The sequence below is a fragment of the Strix uralensis genome, chromosome 2 (genome assembly GCF_047716275.1).
Source record: "Strix uralensis isolate ZFMK-TIS-50842 chromosome 2, bStrUra1, whole genome shotgun sequence".
NCBI lineage: Eukaryota > Metazoa > Chordata > Aves > Strigiformes > Strigidae > Strix > Strix uralensis.
In genome coordinates, this window is record NC_133973.1 from 883,319 (window position 1) to 907,500 (window position 24,182).

The following is a 24,182-nucleotide window of genomic DNA, read 5'->3' on the forward strand; positions in this document are numbered from 1 at the left end:
ACAGGCACTCTGACTTCTTGTCCTGTGATAGAATAATCCCCTCCCTGACCACCTGTGGACCATATGATGAATACAAGGTCATCAGCAGTCGAACCACTATCACTGCTCTCTGTCCCACAACTCTCTGGTGGGGCAGGGACTGGATTCAGAAATACAGAAGGAGATATAGAGCAAAACAAAGAACATAAGTTTTATCTTCTGCCATCACCATACCCAGAAATTACAGGAAAAACTTTCAGGAAAAAAATATGTTGAATCACAACAGTTTCCGATCTTACTAAGTAACAACCAACGCCTTCAGAGATCTAGTAGGCCTCTCTTGCAGAATAAGCCCATGGTTTTGTACTTTAAACAAAGAAACTGCACAAGCTAATGAATGACAGCTGTTAGAGTTCACCTCCTAGTACTTCCAGGAAAGGCTACAAAACATGCTAGCTGAGACATTTTTCAAGATCTAAAGACCTCAGCGCTGAAAAAGTCAGTCAAATGTATCGAACTGCTTGAATGCAAGCTGTAACTTGTTATCTGAGTTTATGGAGAACTTGTCAAAAAATTATATAAGAAACATACAGCAAAACTTAAAACATGTTAAAAACATATAAAACTGTTCAACAGTTTAAGTAATTTGTCTTTTACAAAAGTGCAATTGAAATAACTGAGCTACAGATAGTACATTCAAAACATTGACTTCAAATTAAGCAAGAAGTCAGTCAGTTTAATAATTATAAGAACTTAAGAACCTTGCTTATTTCCTATATTGTATGATTATTCCTGAAAAAAGCTGTATGTTTTCTAAAATGCTCATGCTTTCATAAAGCCCCCAGAGTCATCCAGTGTATCATATTGCTGTAATCCTGTGACGAGACTGCCCTGACAAGGTAACAGGAATGAGTCAATATGTTTTTAGAGCAGTATCTTCCACAATTCCACAGACTAACAGATAGTATTAACACTGAAATATGCTTTTTTTTATTATCTAGAGAAATGCTAGAGCAATATTAAAAATTACTCACTTTTCTGTTACATTGGTTGGTTCAAATAATGCTCCACAAGCTTATAGGACTTGATGCACAGTTCTAGGATGGGATAATATTGTGTGTCCAATACTCCTTCCTTTACTTCTTATAACTGAATATAAAATGAGAAAGAAATGGATCACAATGACAGAAAAGGGTCACACTGATACCAGGGTGAGGCAACGGAACAACTATTCAGTTAGTGCACCACGCCTGTATCCTCCACTTCCCCAGTTAACAGATGTAGCCCCTTATCTGTTTAAGATAGAGATTGTAAAAACACCAATGGATTAAAGTCCAGGTTTTAAATGCATTTTGATACTGTGCAACTCAACTTTATAACCTAAGAGACAGCCTATCCTAAGAACCATCAAAGGAAGGTAGGGCCCTATGTCCCATGGTTTTCACATGGCCCCTTGTTTTAAAAATAAAAGCCATCCTCTTACTTCCTCCATTGATAGGTGAAAACAAGAGAACTTCTCCAAGGCCTCTCGTTAAAAAAATGTATAGGGAGAAATTCTGCTTCTCCAGGAAGCAGGCACAGTGCTGCTGTGACTGGTCAGTGTCTCACATTAATGGAGAATAAGTAAGTCTGGAAGAGAGGAAAAGTTTCAGACTTGTAGGAGAGGAGAAGTTGCAGGAGTTTTCCACAAGCAAGAGTAGAAAACAGCTCTCTTGTGAAAAGCAGACTCAGGGCAACAACCCTAGGGACTTGTGTTTTCACAAGAAACAGGGCCCTTGGGGAAAACCAGTGATGAGCATGTGATAAACTAGCCAGGGACTTTCAAGGAGGCTTTGAAGAACAGGGGAAGGAAGGCATTGGGACAGGGCTCTGGGTTTTATTACACCAAAAAAGAAACAAACTGAAGAAGTACCCAGAAGGGGAAGGTAATGCAGTGCCGAGATACAGCATTGTTTGGGACACTGTTTTGTTTAAAAGCTGAAAAGACAATGAAATCCCACAGAACTCATGACAAGGCATGCTCTGGCAAGAAGGCCGAGTTACATAAATAGACAAAAAAGGAAGTCTGATGCTGAGGTGGTGCAGCTGCCCTACAACGTCCTACACCTTATCAGCATTTTTGATATCTCTGGTAAGGAGTTGTACGGAGCAAGTACTTGGCAGACACTAGTATCAGTAAGAAATTGGTTCTGTGGCTTTCAATACACTGGCCTGCTCCTCAAACCCATTTCAGTCCTTGCAAGCCACACCATACCTGACCGGGCACCCCTGGAGTAGTTCAGCCTACTTGGGAAAATTAAATTTTAAAAAACATCAGTAGTTTCCAGTCACAAACTGCCCCCAGAAGCTTCTGCTCTCTGCCCTTGCTGTCTGCTCTCCCCTGGAGTATCTCATCTGTACGGGGGCTGCTCCACTTCTCCACTCCAGCCCAGTCCCCAGAGTCCCTGCTCATAGCCTTGCCTTTGTGGTCCCCAGCCTCATCGCTGGTGTGATTATTTCTGCTTTGGTGTCATTGCCCCATCCACAAAGCTAGAGTAATGCGAGATGAAAGATTAAACACTCAGGCAACATAGGAAGTGAAAGTTGTGATTCAACAGATGGTGATTATTCTTAGGCAAGACTAAAATCAGAGTGCTGCCAAGATATTTATTGGCTGGCCTTTTAAGGTGCTCTTTTTCAAAACAGACACAAGAACAGGCAGTAACAGAGCATTGTTCTTTGTTTCTCAGAGTTCTAAGAGAAGAAAAAGTTGCTCAAGACAGTTGGGTTAATTTAGAAATCCACTAACCTGTCGATGAAGATCTGCAGTGTTTCACTTGAGAAACACGTGCATTTCGTGGGTGAGCAATGTGTTCCTGACACATGTTTTGCATGTGGCAACAGTGGTCACCACACAAGGAGCTAGTGGGCTATAGGATTCTCCACCCTGGTGAAGAGACACCTTCAGGAGGCCTGATGGCATGGATAGGAACAACTCTTCACCGTCTCTTCAGATATTCAAGAAGCAGCTATCAATGAAGCTAAGAGAAGGTGGGTTCTAGACAAGCCCTACAGACCACAATGTTCCTTGCTGAAGGATTTTCTAGCTGCAGAAATTTCTCAAGGGAAACTGAAAGAGTGTTTAGAAGCGAGACCTACTGATAGTCACTAACTAGATAAACCACACCAGGATTAGGAAATCCCTAAAGTGAAAACACACATAGTCTGCGAGAGTATCCAGCAGAAGTATCATGTCTCATTCTTCTGCTTCCCCAGCGTCTGCTTTTGGATTTGGCTTGCTTTTCGTTAACCAGGTCAGGTTGTATTTGGTACAACACTACTAATCTGTTCACGTGCACATTAGAAGGGCTGAACCTGTCCCCTCAGCTCCACTCCTCCCCTGGGGGATGTGGCAACTCCCACTGGCCCACTCCTAACCATGCTTATTGTGCAGTAGAGGCACTTGTACAAAAACCAGATCCTCTTGCTGAGTTACTCACAATTCTGCTCCCAGAGGATCTCCCACCCGCTCTCCCACCATCTCTTCTTGCAGCTGTGTCTCTTCAGCTTTCTCTTGGCAGCCTCATGACCACCCATATGGTTGGCACAGACAATCACAGGCTGAGGGATTTCTAGGCTGTGAAGAGCCTGGACGAGGCTTGTTTCTCCACACACTGACCAACCTCCTCAGTGACAGCAGCTCCTTCTCCTGGAAGAGCCCCAGTGACTAACAGTCCTCATGGCCTGAGCAGGGGGAGGCCACTGCCCAGCAGAGCCTTCAGTGGCAGTCACCGTGGAGCTACTGCAGCCACCCCACTGCCCCCACGGAGCACGTGTGCTTCCTTACCTGCTGGCCTGGGTAGCTGTGAGGTCAGCAGGGCTTTCCTCAGCTTGGAAAAGCTGCTTCCCAGAAAGCACCCTTTCACGTGCTGAGCTCCATTAGAGGTGAGTTTGAAGCCATTGCTGGACACGGGAGCAGGCAGCAGATGCTTGGTCTGAACCAGTCTGATCATTTGTACATATGTTACTTTAAAGGCACAGCCCTGACATTCAGGGTCACGCATGTGGAGGGCTGGTTGCACCAAAAAGTGCCTTTGGATCCTGAGAATTGAAAGTTTTTTGAAAACAGAAAAAATATTGATGAATAACATTACAATCCAATCAGGTTCTATGCTGAGGTAACAGACCTCATTCTGCCCTACCCTGTTCTGCATTTCATACCTGCCCTGTGGGAGAAGAACGACTATATTAGAGTTAAAACCAATGGAGAAAATCAGGTCTGACAGTTAGATTTGGTCATTGAATAATGTTCATTGCAAAACCTGTAGTTATAACTTCTATGAACTAACAGCATGAGGAAAGAATATCTCTTACTTGACAGTAATTAATGTAATAAGCAGGCCTTATCATTAGTTTTCTGGAGGAATGCAGAAAAACCAGTTTATCTGCTTTTTCATAAAACTCCGGTCTGACCTTAACCCTGCAGCACAGTGATTAAGATTAAGATGGTGCATGAAGCCTACGGTTCCGCCAGATGGTAAACCAGCCCCCCAGCGCCAGGTTAAAAATGCCCAGCCAGGGACCATCACCAGCCCTGAACTGTCAGCTTCTAAATGACCACAACACCCCCCTTGTGGACTGTCCATGATTCTTACACGGATCATCTTCCTTATCAGCGAGGGTGAGCATAGCACCTTCTTCCACAGAAATTGCTTTCCTGTCCTGAAGAACTCTGTTGATTCTCCACATATGCATCGCAACCCCCCCTGCCACTAGTCTTCCTGCTAATGCTGTCTTGGGTGGTAGCACTGATACAGTTACTTCTTTCCTAAGATTTCTATTTTAATAACTGTAACTATTAAAAAAAACCCGCTGAATGCTATATGGTGTTCACTTACGTGTGCCTTACAGAAGTCTGATCAGCACATGCAGATTGTGGGATTCTCTGATTTAAAAATCCTGAAAACCACAGCAAGCTGTACAAAACAAATGTGAACAATTACAAAGTTACTGGTGTGAATATGATTTAGTCCAGTTGATTAAAGATGAATTAGAACCCAATGACATAGCTTTCATCCTGCCACCACGCCTTACACCAGGAAAGGTTATGGACACACAAGATACTAAGACAGCACGGCAGCTCTTTTAACCCAAGTTGCTGCAGTTACCACAGCCACAGCAAAAAATTTTAGCATTTCTCTTTTGCAAGAGTGGGAAAGATCTTACTTTACACATTGATAAAATGTGTAGTGCTTTCTGACACCCTTAGAATTGAGGCTTCCTGAGGGGCATTACTGAACTTAAGGGATCATAAGCTCGTGATTTTAGAAGTACAAGCTCAAAGTTCAGTTCTGTAGTGATACAGGAGCATTTCAAAGACTATAAATCTCTGGAGCTCTGTAGAGCTGCCCAGACAGCAGAGCAGTTTCAACCACGCTATCACAGTGTATGTCTGTTACTCTGAAATAGTTGCAGAGACAAGTCTCTTACAACTTGCAAGTTAACTCAGTGGGTCCTTTAGCTTAACCATAAACAATGTACTGATTATCCCAGGGAATACAGAAGGGTGTGTATTTTGGCTTCTGGATGGACTTTCATAACAGCAAACATTACATTTAGCCTGTATAAACAACTACAGTGGCTGCAAGAAAAAAAAAAAGTTATTATGACACTAGGGCAGGGGAGTAGTGTGTTTGACCTGAGTCTCTGTGCAAGAAAAGAAATAGGGAATCCACTTCAACAGATCATTTCTGCATGTTCTTTCCCTTTCCTTTGAAGCCTGGGACCGAGGTGGTGCTTTGGCCTTTTAGCCCTGATGAAGCCACATATGCAATAGCTGCGGTTTTGGAAAATTCCTGATGTTTTATGAAGATGGTGTTATGTAACAGCAAATCAGAAGGCAGAGCTGAAGGAAGGGCGCAGAGGAAGCGGGAAAACAATGGACAGACCTCTCATCTGAGGGCAGGGTGTAGTACCTGACCTGGAGTACTAGCACATTGCCAGAGGAGGTTGCACGCATCGCATTTTGGGGACTGATTGTTAGTGCAAACCTCTCCAGGGGACTCACTCTCTTTGGGCAATGCTATATTTCACTTTTTCCTCTTTTCTGTAATTAACTTCGGAAAGGTGATCGAGCATTAGAGGAAGAAAGGCATTCCTAAGACATTTCACAACTTCTCTTACCTTCCAGGAGGTAGCCTGAGGCAATTTCAGCACAGCAGCTTCCCGTTCTGTAGTTACCCTCTCCCTCCTTCATGCACCCAGTAGAATCAATCCTGCATTAAAAAAAGAAAAAAAGGGGGATTTCTATGAACCTGTCATCCAGACAAGTTCGAGATGACAGATATAGAAGGAAAGGTTTTCATCTTTCTCTAAAAACCTTCACACCACCTACTGTTTCAGCTCAGTCCCCAAAGCCTTTGCTTCTCTCTCTAACACATACTGAAATACTAACTTAATTCAACTTAACAGTCATGTGAAACCTTTGAGCCAACAAGAGTACTTGTCCAACTTTGCAAGCCCTCAGCATCACTTTGAAGTCACAATCAAAGCTTTATGTGATAAACTGGATGAGACTGGCTCTTTTAAGAAGTAACAGAAATGCCAACTTGATGGGGAATTTTTCTCTTCTCAACAAATCTTTTTCTTCCAATTTTCTCTAAGCAACTGGATTAATTCAGTGCTCAAAAGTATCAAACAGCCTCAGCGAAAGCATTGTGCCTGTCTCGGTCTGAATCAGACCTGATCATGCGTCACTACCATAGAACATGCAGTGTCTCTCATTCTTTTGTTAATATCCTCTTTGTGCATAAATTTTCATCAAATAGAAAACCAAGGTAGACAGCACCTAAGTACAAGGAGCAGAAAAGCTTCAGAGCTCGTTTCAAAGTACAGGTAAACAACAACAACAACAAAAAAAAAAAAAAAAGAAAGAAAATTAGCAATATTCTTTTCTTCATTGGGGTCACCTTACATAAAACTGTAGATAAGAGTCCAGTTCTTCAAATCTTCTTGAAATCTCTGTAGTCCTACAACCTTCTCTAGAATCATGCTCATTTGCATCAGTAGAGGCTTTGGCTACAAAGCAAAGCTAAATGGCTTCACTCTCATTGAAAACAAAACCCACCACAAGACCCTCACTACCACAACACATAGGGGTATGACAGTGGATGACCCGCTAAGTGATACAATATTCAAAGTCATCTTACCATGTACATTTTCAGTCAGACTTTAAAAATTGACACCGAGATTTCAAGGGAAGTCAGGACCTTGGAATTTCACGTAGCCTGCTAAAAAAAGGGTAAAGTACACTTCCTCCAATTCAATTCTTGTTTAAGCAAATGCAAGAACCAATTCCAGGTTTTCCTTTTGGCTTTGATCTAAGCTCTGAGTGCCTTTTTCCTCCTCTTTTGTATTTCCAGAGAAACAGAAGAGGCCAGAAATTCAACAGCACACACACAAGCTGGAAGCCCTCACCCTTCATACCAGCACTATGCACTGAAGATGCAGACGAAAATGTAAGCTGTCATTTTCTTGCTTCTAATCACTGTTGAGTTGTTGAGCACCCACACACATCAGTACGTGCTCCTATTCTCAGTACCATAAAGAGGTAAGCTGATAGAATGTGGTGAAGCACACTAGTTCAAATACTGAAAAGGAAGCATGAGCTTACTCTCTACAATGCTATTTTTACCAGCCAGCACAATTTGGTTGTACACATATAAACAGGGCTGCAAAAAACCTCTCCCGTGCAAGGTGCCATTTTTGATGCCCTATCTGCTACTTGCACCTTCCCCACTGCTGCAAAGGGAAAGTCTATAGCATTTGGCTGAAATTTCAACCTGAAACTGCTGTTAGAGAGGAGACCGTCACAAGGAGTTAACGTGAGAGGATTCAGCACAGAAACAGCAGGAGCTTTTTACACTGTCACCCCTCCTCACCTCCACCAGAGACCAGCCTAACCAGCTCCAGGGTCCAGCCGGGGGAAATCCTAGACTGTAAAGCAGTCATGCTTTTAAGATTCAGCGGCAAGACGAAGACGCTGAGCTGACAATGTGGTTGCAGCAAAGGAAATTCTCGCTAGATACCAGAAAATATTGTTCCCGGTGGGGGTGGTGGAGTGCTGGGGCAGGAGCCCAGTTACGGAGGGGGAGGAGGTTCTCCCAGTGCAGCTGGATGAGGAAGGCCCTGCACAGCCTCATCCAGCCTGGGAATGGTGAACCCCTGAGCTTGGACTAGAGTCCTCAGAGGCCCTGTCCAGCTGAATTACCAGGTGTTATCAAAATCTGCATGCAACCTAATACAGAAAAAAATCATTAAATGCTCATCTGCATGAACACATTTTACATATCTTTTGCCCTCAGCATTTATTTATTTTTTCCATTATAGTAGTGTCTATGAAGGCCACTCAGAAGAGCTTTACTACGGTAAGCAGCATGGAAGTGCACAATACACAGTGGTTATGATGCAAATGTTCAGGTAAATCCGGTGGCTGCAATTCAAGAAGAAACTGAGCTATCACAGCCAGCCCTGGATAAAGAACTGTGGAAAGAGCAGCTTGGTGCAGCCAAATTAAGCAGACTTAGCACAGCCCCTAAGATGGCGGTGCCCTTCTCTGCTGCAAATAATGACTCGCTCCTTCCCTCGCTCCAGTCTCCAGGGGCTCAGGCTCCTGGCTCATCAGAGATCCTGTCCTCCAGCTGAGGGCAGAAGAGAGCCCAGCTCAGAGGTCTCCTTCCCGTCTCACTTGCAGAGCTTCAGCAGCTTCACAGCACCCTCTGCTGCCAAAGGGCAGAATCAGAACAGAAAAGAGGAAACGGACTATGCCTTCGAATGAACGTTATCGCTTTATACAGACCTCCACCCAAATTACCCTGCAGTGAAAATAGAGAGATAGCAAAGCCCTGATCCATATTAGGGACAAACCTCCTTGTCTTCCACAGAGCCACCCTTGAAACTCATCTCCTCTTGGGTACTACAGGTGCAAACCAGTCCCGAAATACCAGAAGCTCAGTTTCCAGGGAACAGTCCCACAGCAGAGTACAAACCTTGCAGGGCTGGGCTTTTCAGGTAGCTGTTATTTTTCTCAGCCTAACCCTCATATGGATCCTCAACCAATGACAGATTTAATAAGTGTCATTACTTATTAGAAAATAATAGTATGCTTATTTTTAAAAATAACATTGGTAAATCAGTTGTTTGATTTGAAAGAAAACTCTTTCAAATCTTTCTTTCAAATCTAACTAGGTTCAGCACAACATCAGTGGCTGCACTGTCACATGTTTGCTTAGGAAAATTGTTTTATTTGCTCAATAAAGTCTTTTGTCATTGTGCTACTTGGTTTGTTGTACTGTCCCCGCTGATACAGCCAATGTCAAGGCAGCTGAGAAAACAGAAAATAATTTTAATGGATCTGGTGCCAACATTAGCACCTAGAAAATCGAACTCTGAACTGTAAGTTGGTGCTATGCAGTACCTTTCAACATCTGGCTCTACATAACCCTTCTCTTTAGTACTCTGAATTCTTATTAGGAAAGAAAATGGGCTTCAACTTTAAAAGGAACAAAGAAGGCGTAAGCATGTGCCCTCTCAAATCCCCAGGGCATATTTCCATTGCGCTAAACTGGTGGTCCCACAAACTAGCCGGGTTCTAAAAAAAAATCATTGCTGCGAGTATAAAGCCCACAACGCCATACACAGGTGAGCAACTCCACTGGGCTGCTGGGATAGCTCAAGAAAATACATCTTTACTCCTACTCCAGCCATGCCTGGCCCTGTACAAACCTTTACTCACAGAACGACCCTGCAGGCTCAAGCATTGAGGAAACCCGGTTATTGGACACTCGTAGGCAGAAATCCGCAAACCCCTCTCCCGGCCGCAGCACCCACACCCGGAGCGGGCAGCACCCAGCTCCGAGGGTGGCCGGGAGGGGGGTTACGGGGCGGTTATACCTCCCCGCACGGCCCCGCCGGTACAGACTCTCCTCTACAGACCCGGACCCGCCTCTAGGAGCAGATATTTATAGACGGCGCGGCGCGGCCCGTCCCCCTGCCCGCCCCGGCCCGCCCCGGTGGCAGTGTGGCGCCGGTGCCGGTGTGATGGCGGTGGCCGCGCAGCTGCTCCGCGGGGCCGCCCGCAGCCCGCCCGCCCTTCATGTCGCCGTGGCGGCGGGTCGGCGGGCGCTGGGCTCCGCGCCGCCGGGGCTGGCGGCCGGGCGGGGGGGTCGGCGGGCCGCGCTGGCGGCGGCGGGGGCGCTGGGCGGGCTGGCGTTGGGGCTGTGGCGGTGGCAGCAGGCCGCGATGGCGGCGTCCGAGGAGGAGGAGGAGGAGGAGGAGGAGCAGCTGCGGCAGCGGTTCATGGCGCCGCCGGTGAGCGGGCTGCGGGAGCTGCGGCGGCGGCGACGGGAGGTGCGGAGCCGTATGGAGCTGCTGCTGATGGAGACGCAGGCGGAGGTGTGCCGGGCCCTGGCCGCGCTGGACCCCGGCGCCGCCTTCGCCGTCGACACCTGGGAGAGGAAGGAAGGTACGGGGCGGGCGGGGGCCGCGGGGGTCACCCCGGGCTCGGTCAGCTCGGTCAGTGACCCTTGGCGTTGGCAGGCGGCGGTGGTGTCAGCTGCGTGCTGCAGGACGGCGAGGTCTTCGAGAAGGCGGGTGTGAACGTGTCCGTCGTGTTCGGGCTCCTGTCCGAGGAGGCGGCGCGGCAGATGCGAAGCCGGGGGAAGTCTCTGAAGGCCAAGGACGGTAAGGGGGCCGGCGGGGAGGAGCGGGACCCCGGGCCGGGATGCGTTCACCCGAGCGTGCCCGTCGGGTGCTCTGAAAGCCATCCGGCCTTTGAGCAGAACGCGAGGAAGGTTGCACTGATCAACACCCAAGGGTCTCATCTGTATCATGGTGGCTTCGTAAAAGCTGGGTATTGGAGTGTTTCTCCCACGCTCTTCCTCCTTTAAGCAATGTACTGTAGGCACAGGTTGTTCCTTAACGCTGCTGCCATAGCTCAACAGCAGAACGGCCCGGGAGTCAGGTCCCACAGAGCTGGAGGGAGAGAACCAGAAAGTCCCGGAGGCTAAAGAGGATTCAACCCACGTTTGTGTAGCAAAGGGTAGCTGGGAGGGCTGGGGGTGGTGAAAACCCTTAGCAGCACCTTATGTTTTAAGTGGTCTTCATCTAATGGGTGCTGTAACATATTGCTGCATTTTAGGACAAATACCGAAGAAAGCATTTAGTTAGGGGCACAGAATGTGTGGATGAGAAGTCAACTGCATGCTGATTAATAATTATGGTGACCCAACATGAGGAGTTTTCTCGTAGTGGAACAGAAGCTTGGAACCTAAGGAAAACCAGCAATGTTCCTTAAATGAAAATAAATTAACTTCTTATTTTTTTTTTCTGTGCATCTTTTTATCTAGGGAAACTGCCTTTTTGCGCCATGGGTGTGAGCTCCGTTATCCATCCAAAGAACCCTCATGTTCCCACCATGCACTTCAACTACAGATACTTTGAAATTGAAGAAGCAGACGGTAAGAATTTTAATCCAGTGAAGTACATATGAAATTTATGACTCCGCACGAAGGAAGCGTGAACGCGTGGCTAGGGTAGGAGGTTCAGAACCCGTCCGGGTTTATTCCCCGCTGTGCTGAGAATCTGTCGCGTAGCGCTGGGTCTCTCAGTCTCTGGGCCTTTGTTGGTGCGTGTGTAAAATCAGCGTGATGGTAAAGAGGTTTGCAGTTGTACTTTTTGCAGAGTACACCAGGGGGTTCAGATTTAAGTTAAAATGTAGGAGGTTATAAATATATGTAAAACATATTCAAAGAAGCAGTTCTAGACTTTAGTAGAAGAAAGGTCTGTGAAGGACCGATAAGCGTTCTGGTCAGGACGTACCTTTGTCTCAGAGGGTGGGGGGACACACTGTCGGAAACATCGGTCTCTGTCTGCATTGTGCCTTTTTTGCCCCGAGTTTCTGCAATTTGCCACTCTCAGAAGCGGGACTCCAGGCTAGGTGGTCAAACACTGAGAGCCTGTCTGTACCTTCTGACAGTGTGTGTGCTGTCAGAGGCTCAAAGAGTTTTCTCTCAGTTATTTTGCCAGAGCATTATGGATCATTTCTAGTCAGTTCCTTCCCTGGATTTAATAACGATGTTCCCTTTCTTTGGCATGCAGTAAAATGTTTCTGGATTCTTGAATAGGAGTTGCCAGCCCATCTTGTGAAATTGAAATCCTGTAGTCAAGGTCAGCAGTCCAAAATACTGAACAAATAGTTTCCATTGCTTTGAAATTTGTTTCATGTTTTCCTGAAGTCACTGGTCATTGCACTACCTCGAGCTCAAATTCTTCATGATTGATGTTTAGGAACACCACTGAGTAATGATTTTGTTTTGTATTGTAAAAGTAGTTGTTAGTTCTTAGGGAACCACTCGCAATACATTTCTGTTTGGAAGTTTGAAAGAATAATGTGGCTCTTGCCTCTCTCCTATAGGAACTAAACAGTGGTGGTTCGGTGGTGGGACTGACCTCACTCCAACTTACTTGAATGAAGAGGATGCTGTTCATTTTCACAAGACTCTGAAAGAAGCCTGTGACAAGCATGATCTGAAGCTCTATCCCAAGTACAAGAAATGGTATGTGGGGAGGGCTATGCCTGGGCTCCTTTTGTGGGAGCAGAAGGCGACACTGGATATTGCCAGTTAAGTGGGCTCTGGGAACAGGAGGTTCTGCTGCCTTTGGAAAAGCATCAGCCTATCCTAATGAAAATCAGCAAATGTGCACTGAAACAAAACGTAGTCTAAACCAATCTCTTATTTACAGAGGCCTGAGTTTTTCAAATCAGAGGGCTGACAACTAGGATCATAAGTCTATAGCCCAAATAAAACCCATGCTGACTCTACAAGGTTTTGTCAGCTACAGACTTCGCTAGGCAACTTAAGAATTCCTTTTAGCCTCTGGTGTTAAACTAGGACGAGACTTTTGCCCCGGGGACTTGCACTAATTCTGCTTACAGCGAACTCGTGGTAAATGTGCATGACCTTAATGTGAGCTCTTGGGCCAGTGCTGCAGTTCTGAAAATCCCACTCCAGTTTTTCTGCTTTCAGTCTGACTTTCACTACCTTTTTTTTTTTTTTTGCCAGGTAGGTAAAAGAACTTGTCCTTAATGTCGAAGCTTCCTAGTTTTGAGGGAGCTGTACTTTTTTTCCAGTGACACATTCACTGAGCGTTCAACAGCATATTCTCTAAAGAAGCAAACTTTGAATGTCTTGAGCTGAGAGATAGAGGTGATGGGATCCTTCACTGCTCAGTGAGGGCTTGCTGCTGTGTCTGATAATCCTATCTGCTACAAGCTGTGGTATCCAGGAAGGTGGGGTTACCCTTTTGTAAGCTACCAGGTCTTGTCTGAGGACAGGAGATAAAGTGGGTGTTGTAGCTGTGCTGTGAAACACTTAGTAGAGAAGCACATCTTACACCCTTAAGACTACAGTCTTGTTCTCTGAGGAGTTTTTGCATGGTAGTTCAGTGTCTGCTTTAATGGTCAGGTTGTTTGCAGCATAAGTAGGCTGGCAATGCTGCAGGGGTTGGAGAGAAGGAAGCCTGTTCTTAGTCTGAGGGCAGCTCAGGGGAGGACTGATTATATTGCCCGGGCAAACGCAGTTTTCTCAGTCCCAGCATGAGTGTTTGCTGTAGGCAGCAGCTGTGTATGGGCCTGCGGTTCTCGCTGACAGAGCGGTGTGAATCTCCTCTGAGCTTTACTAATTAGCGTTGCCCCTTTTCCCACCTTTCTCAGCCATAAAAGCTCTTCTTACGTTTGCCATGCTGCCTTCCTGATCTAGGTTTAAGACTTTTGTCAGGCTTGTTCTCTTTTGCATTTCTGACTCAGCCTTTTTTCCTAACTCTTCCTGCTGCCATAAAATAAAATAGCTGATCATCCCAGCGAATAAAAAAGTAGCTTAGGTTATCTGTTACATCTCCACGTCTCTCCTGCTATGGCCATTTATATCGCTTGAGAACAGCGACTGTGGATGGATACATGTATGGAAAACTAGGACTAAGGGAAGGAAAGGTTTCCTTGCTATTTATAGTTTCTGCTTCCTCCTGCCCTTCCATTTCTCCCCCAGGCGAAGACTTGCAGGGTATGGCTGCCCAAGCAAGCAACTATAAGCAAAGCAGGGTGTGGATACAATGAATCAGCTAATTTATAGTAATTGCACACCTACATACTCCCAGTAAATACAAGAGATAAACTGTCTCCCTATTGTAGGATAAGCTGCACTGACTCCTTCATAAACTCAACCATGAGCCGTGAAAAGCCACTGCTAGAATGACTCCATCTTCCAGGTTTAACTATGGAAAAGCCTTTTTCCAAGGAAGGCTGCCTCACTTTTGACTTTTCCTTAAGTGAGATTGGCTTTCTTATCTGGTCTTGGGTTTTTATATTCTTTTAGCTTTGGTACAGAAAATCAATTCTTTTACTAGAATGGCAAAAAGAATAAAGAGATTCTCATCCAGGTTTATTTTGGGATTTACATATAATTCTGGGAATGAAATCTGGAAAGACCTCTTAGGATGAAGCTTTGAAATCAGGTGTCCCTCCTCCGTGTAGGTAGAGGATACGGACTGGATCACTCCACATGGAAGCATCTGCCGTGGTGTTTGAGTGTTACATGTTCGGTGACTGGCGATATGTAGCTTTGCAGAGACTGTTTAATCAGAGCTTTTTCTGTAAGCGCCTCACCATATTTCCGTGCTGTACCATATTTCTCTGAATATTGTGGACCATATTAATAATCATCTGCTGCCGCTTCTAGGTGCGATGACTACTTCTATATCGAGCACCGTGGTGAACGAAGAGGGATTGGAGGCATATTCTTTGATGATGTGAACTCTCCCTCCAAGGAGGAAGTATTCCAGTTTGTGAAGAGTTGTGCCAAAGCTGTTGTGCCTTGTTACATTCCCATTGTGAAAAGGCACCGCCATGACTCCTTCACACCAGAGGAAAAGCTATGGCAGCAGCTTCGGAGAGGACGGTGAGTACTGAAGGAGCAAAAGAATACACAGGCGGTGGTTTACACTGGTGAGAAAAAAATGAGCTAGTTCTGCATGGTGGCAGGTTTATGTCCTGTTGTGGTGTGGGCTAAGTTTGCGTCAGTGCTCCAAAGCTCACCAGAGAATCTCAGCATTTTTGTGCACAGAACACTAGGTTGCCAAGGAGGGTGCAAAGAAGGTACTAGCACACCCTCATCTTTGTCTCCCACTCTCCCATGTGGCAGCACAAGCAACCCATACAAAATGCCACAGTTTCTCTCCAGCTCCTTCAAAAACCAAGAGAAGCTGCTGCTTTGTAACAGGCAAAGAGGTGGGGGGGGGTGTGCTTGGTGTCCTGAACCCTGCCTTCTCCTGCAGCCCAGTGATACGGGCTATAGCACTGTGACATGAGAGCAGAGGGTGAGGCAGTCATGCGTCCTACTCACTAATGAAGCTAAACCCCAGAAAGTCATTAAGGAGCTGTACCCAAGAGTACTTTCAGCTTCTTATGTGCATACTTATTCCATCTGATCTGGGCATCGAAATGAGGACACACTGAACTCTTTGTAAAGGAATAAAGATACAGAGGGTTTTTTCTGGCATGATCCAAAATCACTGTAACTTAAAAGATTTTGGAGGATGCTTATTAATGTGAATGACTGTTAATGCTGCATTGGTAGATACAGTTGTACTCCTCTCTCTACGTCCTGTGATTGTGTAAGCATGTGGAGAAATGAGAATACGTGTGCTTTGTGCAGAACTAGGGAGTTGTTTCTGCCTCTTCTGCAGAGAAATCTGTGAGAGTGGTGCAGAGAGCACGTAAGCATTGAAGGTGAGATCACTGGCCTGCAGCAGTTACTCAGATAAGCATATATGCTTAATTTGGTGGGACTGTTCCTGGGAGCGTTGGGCTGTCATGATCCGGTCTGCGGATGGGATTTAGCAAACCTGCTAAGGCTGTAAGGGTGAATAGCTTCTTTGAGCTGCAGCCAGGACCAGCTCACGAGGCCTGCTCATGTCCCTGGATCTGTTTGTAGGTTATTGGGCTAGATAAAGCTCTCCATTTCTGCAAACAAGATAGGAGCTCCTCCCTTCCTGTACCTCTGTTAAGTACTAACACCTCAGTACTGGTTATTAAGATAACCCCTGCTGAATTGTCACTGCTCTGTTCCTATGCGGGGGGCAGAAACCCATCTATTCCAGCCCTTACAAGTCCCAGCCAGCACTCTGAAGCTGTCTGACTTCTGCTGCATTCCAGATGTCCTCAAGAAACAGAAAATCTTGTTCTGACCTTGCTGCTTATGTGGCCTTCAGCATGGAGGACTGCACAGTGGAATTTTTCCTGTGGTCATTTCTAGTTCCTTTAAGGCTCCTTTTAATGTCTGACACCACCACACAAAAGAGTTTAGCATAACCAAGCTAAACCTGGTCTCGAGCTTGCAAGCAGGGTTGAGGCCTGGGAGAAATAAGCTAGCATAGTACTGTATAGAATGCTCTCCTTTGAATAGTTTGTCTGCTCTCGTCTGTTACCTAAGGCCATTACTTCCTGTGCTTTGTGAAGTGGCGAGGTCACACCTGCATTCCTATGCAGAGGATGCTAGAGAACAGTTGGCCCCAAACCAGGGTTCATTCTGACACCCAACACAGCAGAAAGACAGGTTGGTTTTGTTTGGTATCTGCTGGTTGAAGAAGGCACAACCAGCTTCTGATAATAAACTTGTTTTCCTGTTGCATCTCTTCACTCCCCATAGGTACGTAGAGTTCAACTTGGTTTATGACAGAGGTACAAAGTTTGGCCTCCTGACACCAGGATCAAGAATTGAAAGCATTCTTATATCTCTGCCACTGACTGCAAGGTAAGGGTGTAGTTACGTGGAATTGCAGGTAGGCACCGTTCTTATCAAAATACTTTATAGGATTAAATCCTGGTGTCCAGTCTCTTAACAGTGGTTAGTTCATGTCTGATACAAGAACTGTCCAAATATATGCAGATGCTACACCCACCCAGTTGCCAGTACTGTGTGGCCTAGATACTTTCTGACAAAACAGTGGTATTTTTTGTGCTTAGTACCTCTTGATAGATTTCCCCTCCTTGCTCCATGGGTTTTTGTTTAGTAGCTCTTTGAAACCATGTGAGCTTCTGGCACTCCTGGCAAGCCTGTGGCAAGGAGTTCCACAGTTTAATTGTGTGCTGTATGAAAAGTGCCTGTTTTCTCCTTGCACCTGATGAGTTCATTCAGCTTTTCAGTGAGTAACCAGATTTGCTTCCTGTTCATTTTCTCCATAACAATGCTTATTTTACAGGCTTCTGGTTTTTTCATTGTCTGCTTTACAGGCAGACAAGTCCTGCTCTTTTTAGTCTTTGTACAGTAGCTGTTCCATACCTTTGATCCCATTTGCCACTTTCTCTAGGCTCAAGTTTTCTATGCCCTTTCTGAACTGGGGATAAGGAACAGACAACATAAGCTATGTGTATCCAAGATGCACGTTGCTGCTGACTCAGACAGTGGCATAATGATGTTTTAGTTCATTATTCCTTTCATAATCCTAATATGCTGTTTGTTGGTTTTGACTGCTGCTAAGCATTGACCTGGCTTTTTCATAGAATCGTTATGATGCCAAGATCTTTTCTGGGCAATAAAAGCTCACCCAGCCTTTCAGTGTGTACGTAACGTTTTTTCTGTGTGCAGCATCACTCCAGATCAATCAGCAGGGAATTTTACCTACCGTTTTATTGCTCAGTTGCTTGGCTCTATACTAACTTTTCAACGGCCTTTTTAGGTTTTAACCTATCTTGCTTAATCTTGCAGTATCAGCAAACTCTGTCATTTACAGTTTACTCCCCTTTTTAGGTTGCTTTTAGATACGCTGAGTAGCACAGGCCCTATCACAAATTTCATAAACTTCATTAGTGACCTACCTCCGCTAGGAAAACTGACCTTTGCCTGCTACCCCAGACCCACGGAGGCAGTCCTGTTCTCGCCATATAGCTTCATCCTGCTGCCAACACAAGTTGTGTCCCTGACCTGGTGGTGTAGCACGGTCCTATCTTTTGATTTCACTGCTGGGATGATCTGGTTTTGCTTGTTTCCGTCAATGTAAATAGCTCACTTCACAACATGAATGGGTCCTTCCTGGGGAAAAAAAAGATGGAAAAAGGTTGTATCCATCCCTTTGTGACTGCTGACACTTCTCTTCCACTGTCATGCCTCTTTTAAAGGCCTTTTCCATAAAAAGTGGTCTCTCGTCACCTTTGTTTTTAAAACCAAGATTCAACTTGTAGGGTTTCCAGTCCAGTTTCTGGAAAAACTAGGTCTCATGTCCTCACTGTCAGAATTGTCTGGGTTCCTGTTTTGCTCGTCTTCCTCGTCATACTAGTGTGTCACAAGAGACCGCTAAAAGATCTTTGCAAATAAACCTGCATACATGGTGGGGTAGGGGGCATTGCTTTTTCCTTCATTCTTCCAGCCTTTCCAGAATTTGGGAAAAAGATCAAGCTAACGTTTCGCCTGACTATTCTGATGTTACTATTTGTTTTTACTGAACTTAATGGTTTTTAGCCATATCTGTCACCTGATCCAAGAGTATCAACTGTGTATGTAGCTTTGTGTCCTCAGAAAAAGCAACTCAAGTCCAAACACAGCCTGGTGCAGGAGAGGCGGCAGCCAGCTGGGCAGTCTGAGTGAGTTTCCCCTCTGCCTGCAGGTGGGAGTACATGCACACCCCTCCGGAGAGCTCGAAAGAAGCAGAAATCCTGGAGGTTCTGCGCAATCCCAAAGACTGGGTGCACTGACAGGGATGGTGAACAAGATGGATTGCTTACACTGAGCCATTACGTGAAAGAACACAAACGCCTGCACACCAGCTCCTTCAAACTGCGTGGCGTTTTAGTGTAGCTATTTATACTCTTACCTGGTGCCTTAATAATGCTGTAGAGTTGTTATAACTTGCAAATATGTGAAGTCATTCTTTAAGATTGATGGGCTAATGTTATCACCCCCTGTTGATGTTGCCTTGTGAAGGACTGGCAATGCCCTCACAGGACTACTGTGCATGCTTAAGAACTTCCTCAGCTGATGTGTTTGACTGCAAAATGGCCAACTACTGTAAAGTGGAGTGGAGTGAAAGCATCATCTGTGCCTAAACAGCACTGTTTACTCTTAGAAAACGTTGGGATGTTTTAGAAATACTTTTTTTAAAGAATAAAGGGAATATTTGGTATGATTAAAAAAAAGTGATTAAAAAAACCTCAACTTAAACACTGCTTTCAGGAAGTTGTGAAAAACGCGGTGCTTTATTGTTTATTTTGACGCCATCCACATTGACTTACGGCGGAGGGGAAGGTTTTAAGATGTGCTGCAGGAGCATGACTTTATTGATTCTGGATTGGGGTTCCCAGTCTCACCTGATGAGAGCAGCAGGAGACTGGGTGCCCATTTTGAAGAGAAAAAAAATCTTTTCACGCCATGCATCTCAGCTGTCATCAAGACAGGATAGCGACCTGTCTTGGGCCAGCTCCAGAAGCTGTCAGATGTTGCCATGAGGGCCTCTAAAGAGCACTTCACGCTGCTCCCACCCGTAGGCAGCACCGTGGATTGTTCTTTCTTCCACTGACATGAACTTCATCGCGGACCTCGTGGGGAAAAGCAAGGGAGGAGGGGTCCCGTTCCCCCCTAGCCTGAGGAAAAGGCAGTGCCACCTCCCCGTCGGGGAATCGAACCCCGGTCTCCCGCGTGACAGGCGGGGATACTCACCACTATACTAACGAGGAGTGAGGTAAGGAAGGGTCTGCTTCTCGCCGTGACAAGGGACGACGTCACCGCTGGCAGGTTTACACTTCCTACAATTAAATGAAATTAAATAATTAAATTTTAAAACCCCATTCAGTAAAAGCCAGTTATCGCCTCGCCGCCCAAGAAGGAAAATGACTGGCCCGTACGGGGATCGAACCCGCGACCTTGGCGTTATTAGCACCACGCTCTAACCAACTGAGCTAACCGGCCACTGTGATAACCACCCCCCGCCTGCACGCAGCTCACGCGTTCTCACGGGGGGACACGCCGCGGGTTAAGCCTCTGCCGGGAGCTGCCTCCCGCGGGCGCCGCGCCCCTCGTTTCGGGGAGCTCCGACAGAGCAGCGCGGGAATTAACCGGGGCGGCGAGAGCTGCTAAAACGGAGACTTTCAAAATTGTCATCGTTTTGCTCAGCGTCCCCACGCCCCGGTCAGCCCGGGCGGCTCCCCGGGGGCAAAAAGCGACGCCTCCTCCCCGTCGGGGAATCGAACCCCGGTCTCCCGCGTGACAGGCGGGGATACTCACCACTATACTAACGAGGAGCGGGGTGCAGGGAGTACCCCCCCGCCGAGTCCCAAGAGCCACCCCAGGGCCACCACAAGCTCTCCGCGAGTGGAGCGGCGACGCGCGGCCCTTCTTCGGGCCCCAGCACCCCAGGGTGGCGGGGTGTCCCCCCGCCAAACCAGCCGCGCGGACCCGGCCGGGGAGCAGGAGCAGGACGGAGGGCCACGCCGTCAGCCGGGGGTAGCCAGGGCCCGCGTGGGTGTGCACGGGCGGGCGGCCGAGCCCGGAGGCTCTCCCTGAAACCGCAACAGCCAAGGAAAACGCAGCAGGGAGGGCGGACTGGGCCATTCCCGAAACCTGGGATGAGCCCTGTTTTCTACCGCGGTGAAACCACCTGTCCTGAGAGGAAAGAGTGAACCCTTCCCCAGCTGGAAAGCCAGTCAGATGGCTTGTAAAACCAAGGCGTTGCGTAAAAACATGCAGAAAATACATAGGAATTAACTACCTGTGAGCCTGTGAAAAGGTTGTAAAGGAGGAGAACATCATCCAACTCCGAGCCCCTTGCTTCACAAACTGTCAGTGTGAGTGCTGAGTTCCTCAGTTCTCCTCTGCCATTTCGTTTGCCACCAACACCACCTATCATAAAATACATTAATAAAAAGAACATATTAGGAAGCAAAAAAACAGGTAACAGCTGCACAGAGAAAGTATACAAATGTGTCATGATAATGCAAGAGGTTCCTCAAAACCAGGCAACATTCAACACAGACAGTCCCACACTCTGCAAAAAAGGTTGCAAAGCTGCCACTAGAAGACTGAAAAATGCGTGGTGTGAGGAGACAGCCAGGGATCTGGCGTCAGAAAATCGGGAGTTAGAAAGGCACAGGACAGGAGACATCTGATGCAAAAAAGAGCAGAAAGACCCAGACGTGCGTGAAGAAGGACGAAACAGAAACTCACACAGTGACGACTTCTAAGTCGAAAAAGCATAACTTATTGGTGAGATGCTTAAACAAAAATAAATTGTGGGCAGTCCACATAAAATAATTATTTAGTTAGCCACGGACCTGGAAGAATCTGCAAAAAGCCACAAGCCTAAGAAAAGCAAACCTGATGTGCTCCAAATTCAGTAGGTGGCGTTTTCCTTTTGTGGCCCCTCCGCAGCAGGGCTTGGTCACTAACGCCAGGGGACTCCAAGACTGTAGGTTTTCATCCATCAAAGAGACCACAGTCCTCAGGAAACCGATCAAAAGATTCTGGGAAATAGTACTGAAGCAATAGAACCACTCCAGGTGCCAGATGGAGAGTACCTGTCATAAGCAAAATATAGATTTTTAAACTCCAGTCGCATGCTCTCTTGCAAACACAGTTTTAAAGGATTTTGTCAGGATTTTGAGATCAAGACACATCACAACAAAAAACACTACTCAGAGGAGAGAGAGGCTGTAAGGTCTACTTTATGTTTCTGCTGTTGTGAGTAGACCTCCTCTCACTGTAAACTAACTTCAGAATAATGAATTAATTAAATTCAAAGCACAGAACAGCACAGTTCTACACTTTTGCATCCTTTTGTCCTGATGCTGACAGCCAAGTAAGTTTGAACACTTGGATTCATCACACTGAATTTTTGTGCATATTCTGGTTGGTTCTTGACTGCAAAATGCAACAGTAAAAATAAGTGAAAGCACATTGTGCCAGTAGTATCAGCTGCAGAAACAGGGAAGTGAAGGAAGGGTAGGAGAGAGCAAAAATTGTATGTTAGCATCAAACATTTTCTTCTCCACAATTACGTTCTGTAGAGGAACGGGAAGCCGTTCAAAGACAAGAGTAGTTTCCGAAATCCCTGAGCCACGTCTCCCTTCAATACCGCAGATGTAATCTAAAAGCTTTCCTTTTTGCTGAGTTTGATCTGTCTATGCAGTCTTTTGTTCCATCTGTGCTCATCTTCATCCTCACTTATCGGCACATGTCCTAGTTTTGGCCGGGATAGAGCTATTTTTTTTTTCCTTCTTAGTAGCTAGAATAGTGCTGTGTTTTGGATTGTGTGGGATTTGATATGAGAAGAATGTTGATAATGCACTGGTGGTTTTAGTTGTCGCTAAGAAATCAAGGACTTTTCAACTTCCCATGTCCTGCCAGTGCGCAGGTACACAAGAACCTGGGGGGGAGCACAGCCAAAACAACAGACCCGAACTGGCCAATGGAATATTCCATATCATACAATGTCATGCTCAGGATATAGATGAGAGTTGATTGGGAAGCTCACTCTGGCTTCGGGGATTGCAGTTTCAGGGTTCTCTCTTCTCTGGGATTGCTAGCTGGGAATGGGCTGGGCATCAGTCAGGTGGTGAGCAATCATGTTGTGCATCACTCATTTGTATTTTCTATTATTACTATTATTATTATCGTTATTATTTTAATTGTATTTTATTTCAATTATTAAATTGTTTTTACCTCAGCCTATGAGTCTCCTTACCCTCGCCCCTCCAACTCTCTCCCCCATTCTACATAAAAGGGTTTTTCTAATTATGATTATTTACAGGGAGCCTGTCCTTTCAGACAAATGTATAGATTTATAGGTTGTTTTTTGTCAACTATGACTGATTTTTCATTTCCTTTGCAGTAATAAAATGTAGAAAAGAAATTAGAAATTTTGTAGCTACTGCTCTAAGTTGTGATCCATCGTGCTAGTTATTGGTATCACTGCTGGCTATTCACCAAAGTTTGCTATTGCTTCTTACAGGAAGTCAAATAATTAATTTGAATACACAATCCATCAGAAATATGCTGTAGAATGCTAGTGTTTATCTTGACAATATCACAAGACTTTGCAGGATTGTGGACTGCACAGAATCATATCAGAAAGAAATTTGTACTTTTTACACAGGTTTCAATAAGCAGAACTGTTTGCAGGCCACAGACTGTATATTATAATTAGATGATGTGTGAAGGAAGAAGCTATAGATTTTCAAGGCTGAGAGGAGTGTTAACAACAGTTTTGCCTCCTCCACTTTTATGAGCCAGCTCCTTTATATGAGCTTGCAGCAGTTGCTTTAGAGGGCTCTGAAAGCTGCTGGTTAGAATAAGGTAGCCTGAAAGAATGCTGACTACATCGCTGCTTTCCTGAGAAAGAAATGGTGGAAGATTGTTTCAACCATAGACGAGGCTCAAGGTTTAGTCCTAGGGCCAGGACAAACCCCAGCACCGCCACAGGCAGACTCACGGTGGGGTGTGGTGTCTGCTGGGCCAGGCAGCTGCCAGCCAGCCCCCCCAGGGCGGGGGGAGGACTCACGAGTCGTGAACTGCTGTGCTACAACCCATCATCTCAGACTGCTGATAGACCCGCGTCTGTAGGTCAGGATGGGCAGCCACCGAGTCTCCTTAGCACAACCGACAAGCTGGGTGAGCTGTGGGACGGCTGCACGATCATCTTTTTCATAGGGCACAACACTTCCTGATGGTCACCGTGACGGTGGCCATGACAGCAGCTTTCCGATGTCACAATCTACCTCCCTGCTTCTTGTCCGGGTAGCGCCAAGGAGACTCGGAGCAAGCAAGATCCAAACAAGCAGAAGGGAGTGGCTGCTGTCCTTTGGGTGGCAAGGCAAAGGGGCCGTTCACTGAACCATGGACCGGACCATTGGGCTTAGCAGGAAAAGGCAGTGGATGAAGAGGGACATCTGGGACATCAAGCCTTCCCGGGGCCCGGGTAAAGGATCTCACAGTAAAACTCCCCGCTCTAGTGAGACCCAAGGACTACTACCCTCTCTTGGTTTTTCAGGTGGGTAGCAATGATATTACCAAGAGAAGTCCAAAATCAATGAAGAGAGATTTGAGGGCCTTGGGGAAACTGATTAAGGGGTCGGGGGCACAAATAGTGTTCTCCTCCATCCCTTCAGTTGCAGGGATAGATGAGGA

The 24,182-nt window shown here is 46.1% G+C and overlaps 2 protein-coding genes, 1 long non-coding RNA gene and 3 other non-coding genes across 11 annotated transcripts in view; 1 reads left to right on the plus strand and 5 right to left on the minus strand.

Annotated features, from left to right (window-relative positions):
* Positions 1 to 9,941, minus strand: part of ST3GAL6 (ST3 beta-galactoside alpha-2,3-sialyltransferase 6) — a 79,808-nt gene extending 69,867 nt beyond the window's left edge. For 2 of the 4 annotated variants that reach the window (XM_074852096.1, XM_074852084.1), the window contains exons 1-2: positions 9,742 to 9,941; positions 6,142 to 6,233 (exon numbers count right to left, since the gene is read on the minus strand). The gene's annotated coding sequence lies outside the window, so the exon portion shown is untranslated. Of the gene's footprint in view, positions 1 to 1,013; positions 1,129 to 3,805; positions 4,060 to 4,856; positions 4,935 to 6,141; positions 6,234 to 9,741 lie in introns of all 4 variants that reach the window. The other 2 variants (XM_074852091.1, XM_074852076.1) reach the window with 2 other exon arrangements.
* A 115-nt stretch (positions 9,942 to 10,056) lies between these two features.
* On the plus strand, positions 10,057 to 19,226 carry CPOX (coproporphyrinogen oxidase). Its single transcript, XM_074852184.1, has 7 exons — positions 10,057 to 10,480; positions 10,555 to 10,698; positions 11,364 to 11,474; positions 12,431 to 12,572; positions 14,751 to 14,969; positions 16,719 to 16,823; positions 18,673 to 19,226. Exons 1-7 carry the CDS (start codon positions 10,057 to 10,059, stop codon positions 18,758 to 18,760), a joined length of 1,233 nt encoding a protein of 410 aa, XP_074708285.1. The 3' UTR covers positions 18,761 to 19,226.
* The window catches only part of LOC141935708 (uncharacterized), a 9,792-nt gene continuing 3,435 nt past the window's right edge, over positions 17,826 to 24,182 (minus strand). For 2 of the 3 annotated variants that reach the window (XR_012626612.1, XR_012626611.1), the window contains exons 2-4: positions 21,375 to 21,574; positions 19,722 to 20,900; positions 17,826 to 18,101 (exon numbers count right to left, since the gene is read on the minus strand). This is a non-coding gene — a long non-coding RNA (uncharacterized LOC141935708). Of the gene's footprint in view, positions 18,102 to 19,721; positions 21,575 to 24,182 lie in introns of all 3 variants that reach the window. The other variant, XR_012626610.1, reaches the window with a different exon arrangement.
* On the minus strand, positions 19,667 to 19,738 carry TRNAD-GUC (transfer RNA aspartic acid (anticodon GUC)). Its single transcript has one exon. It is a non-coding gene; the product is annotated as a tRNA-Asp (tRNA).
* TRNAI-AAU (transfer RNA isoleucine (anticodon AAU)) lies at positions 19,897 to 19,970 on the minus strand. The gene has a single exon. It is a non-coding gene; the product is annotated as a tRNA-Ile (tRNA).
* On the minus strand, positions 20,231 to 20,302 carry TRNAD-GUC (transfer RNA aspartic acid (anticodon GUC)). The gene has a single exon. It is a non-coding gene; the product is annotated as a tRNA-Asp (tRNA).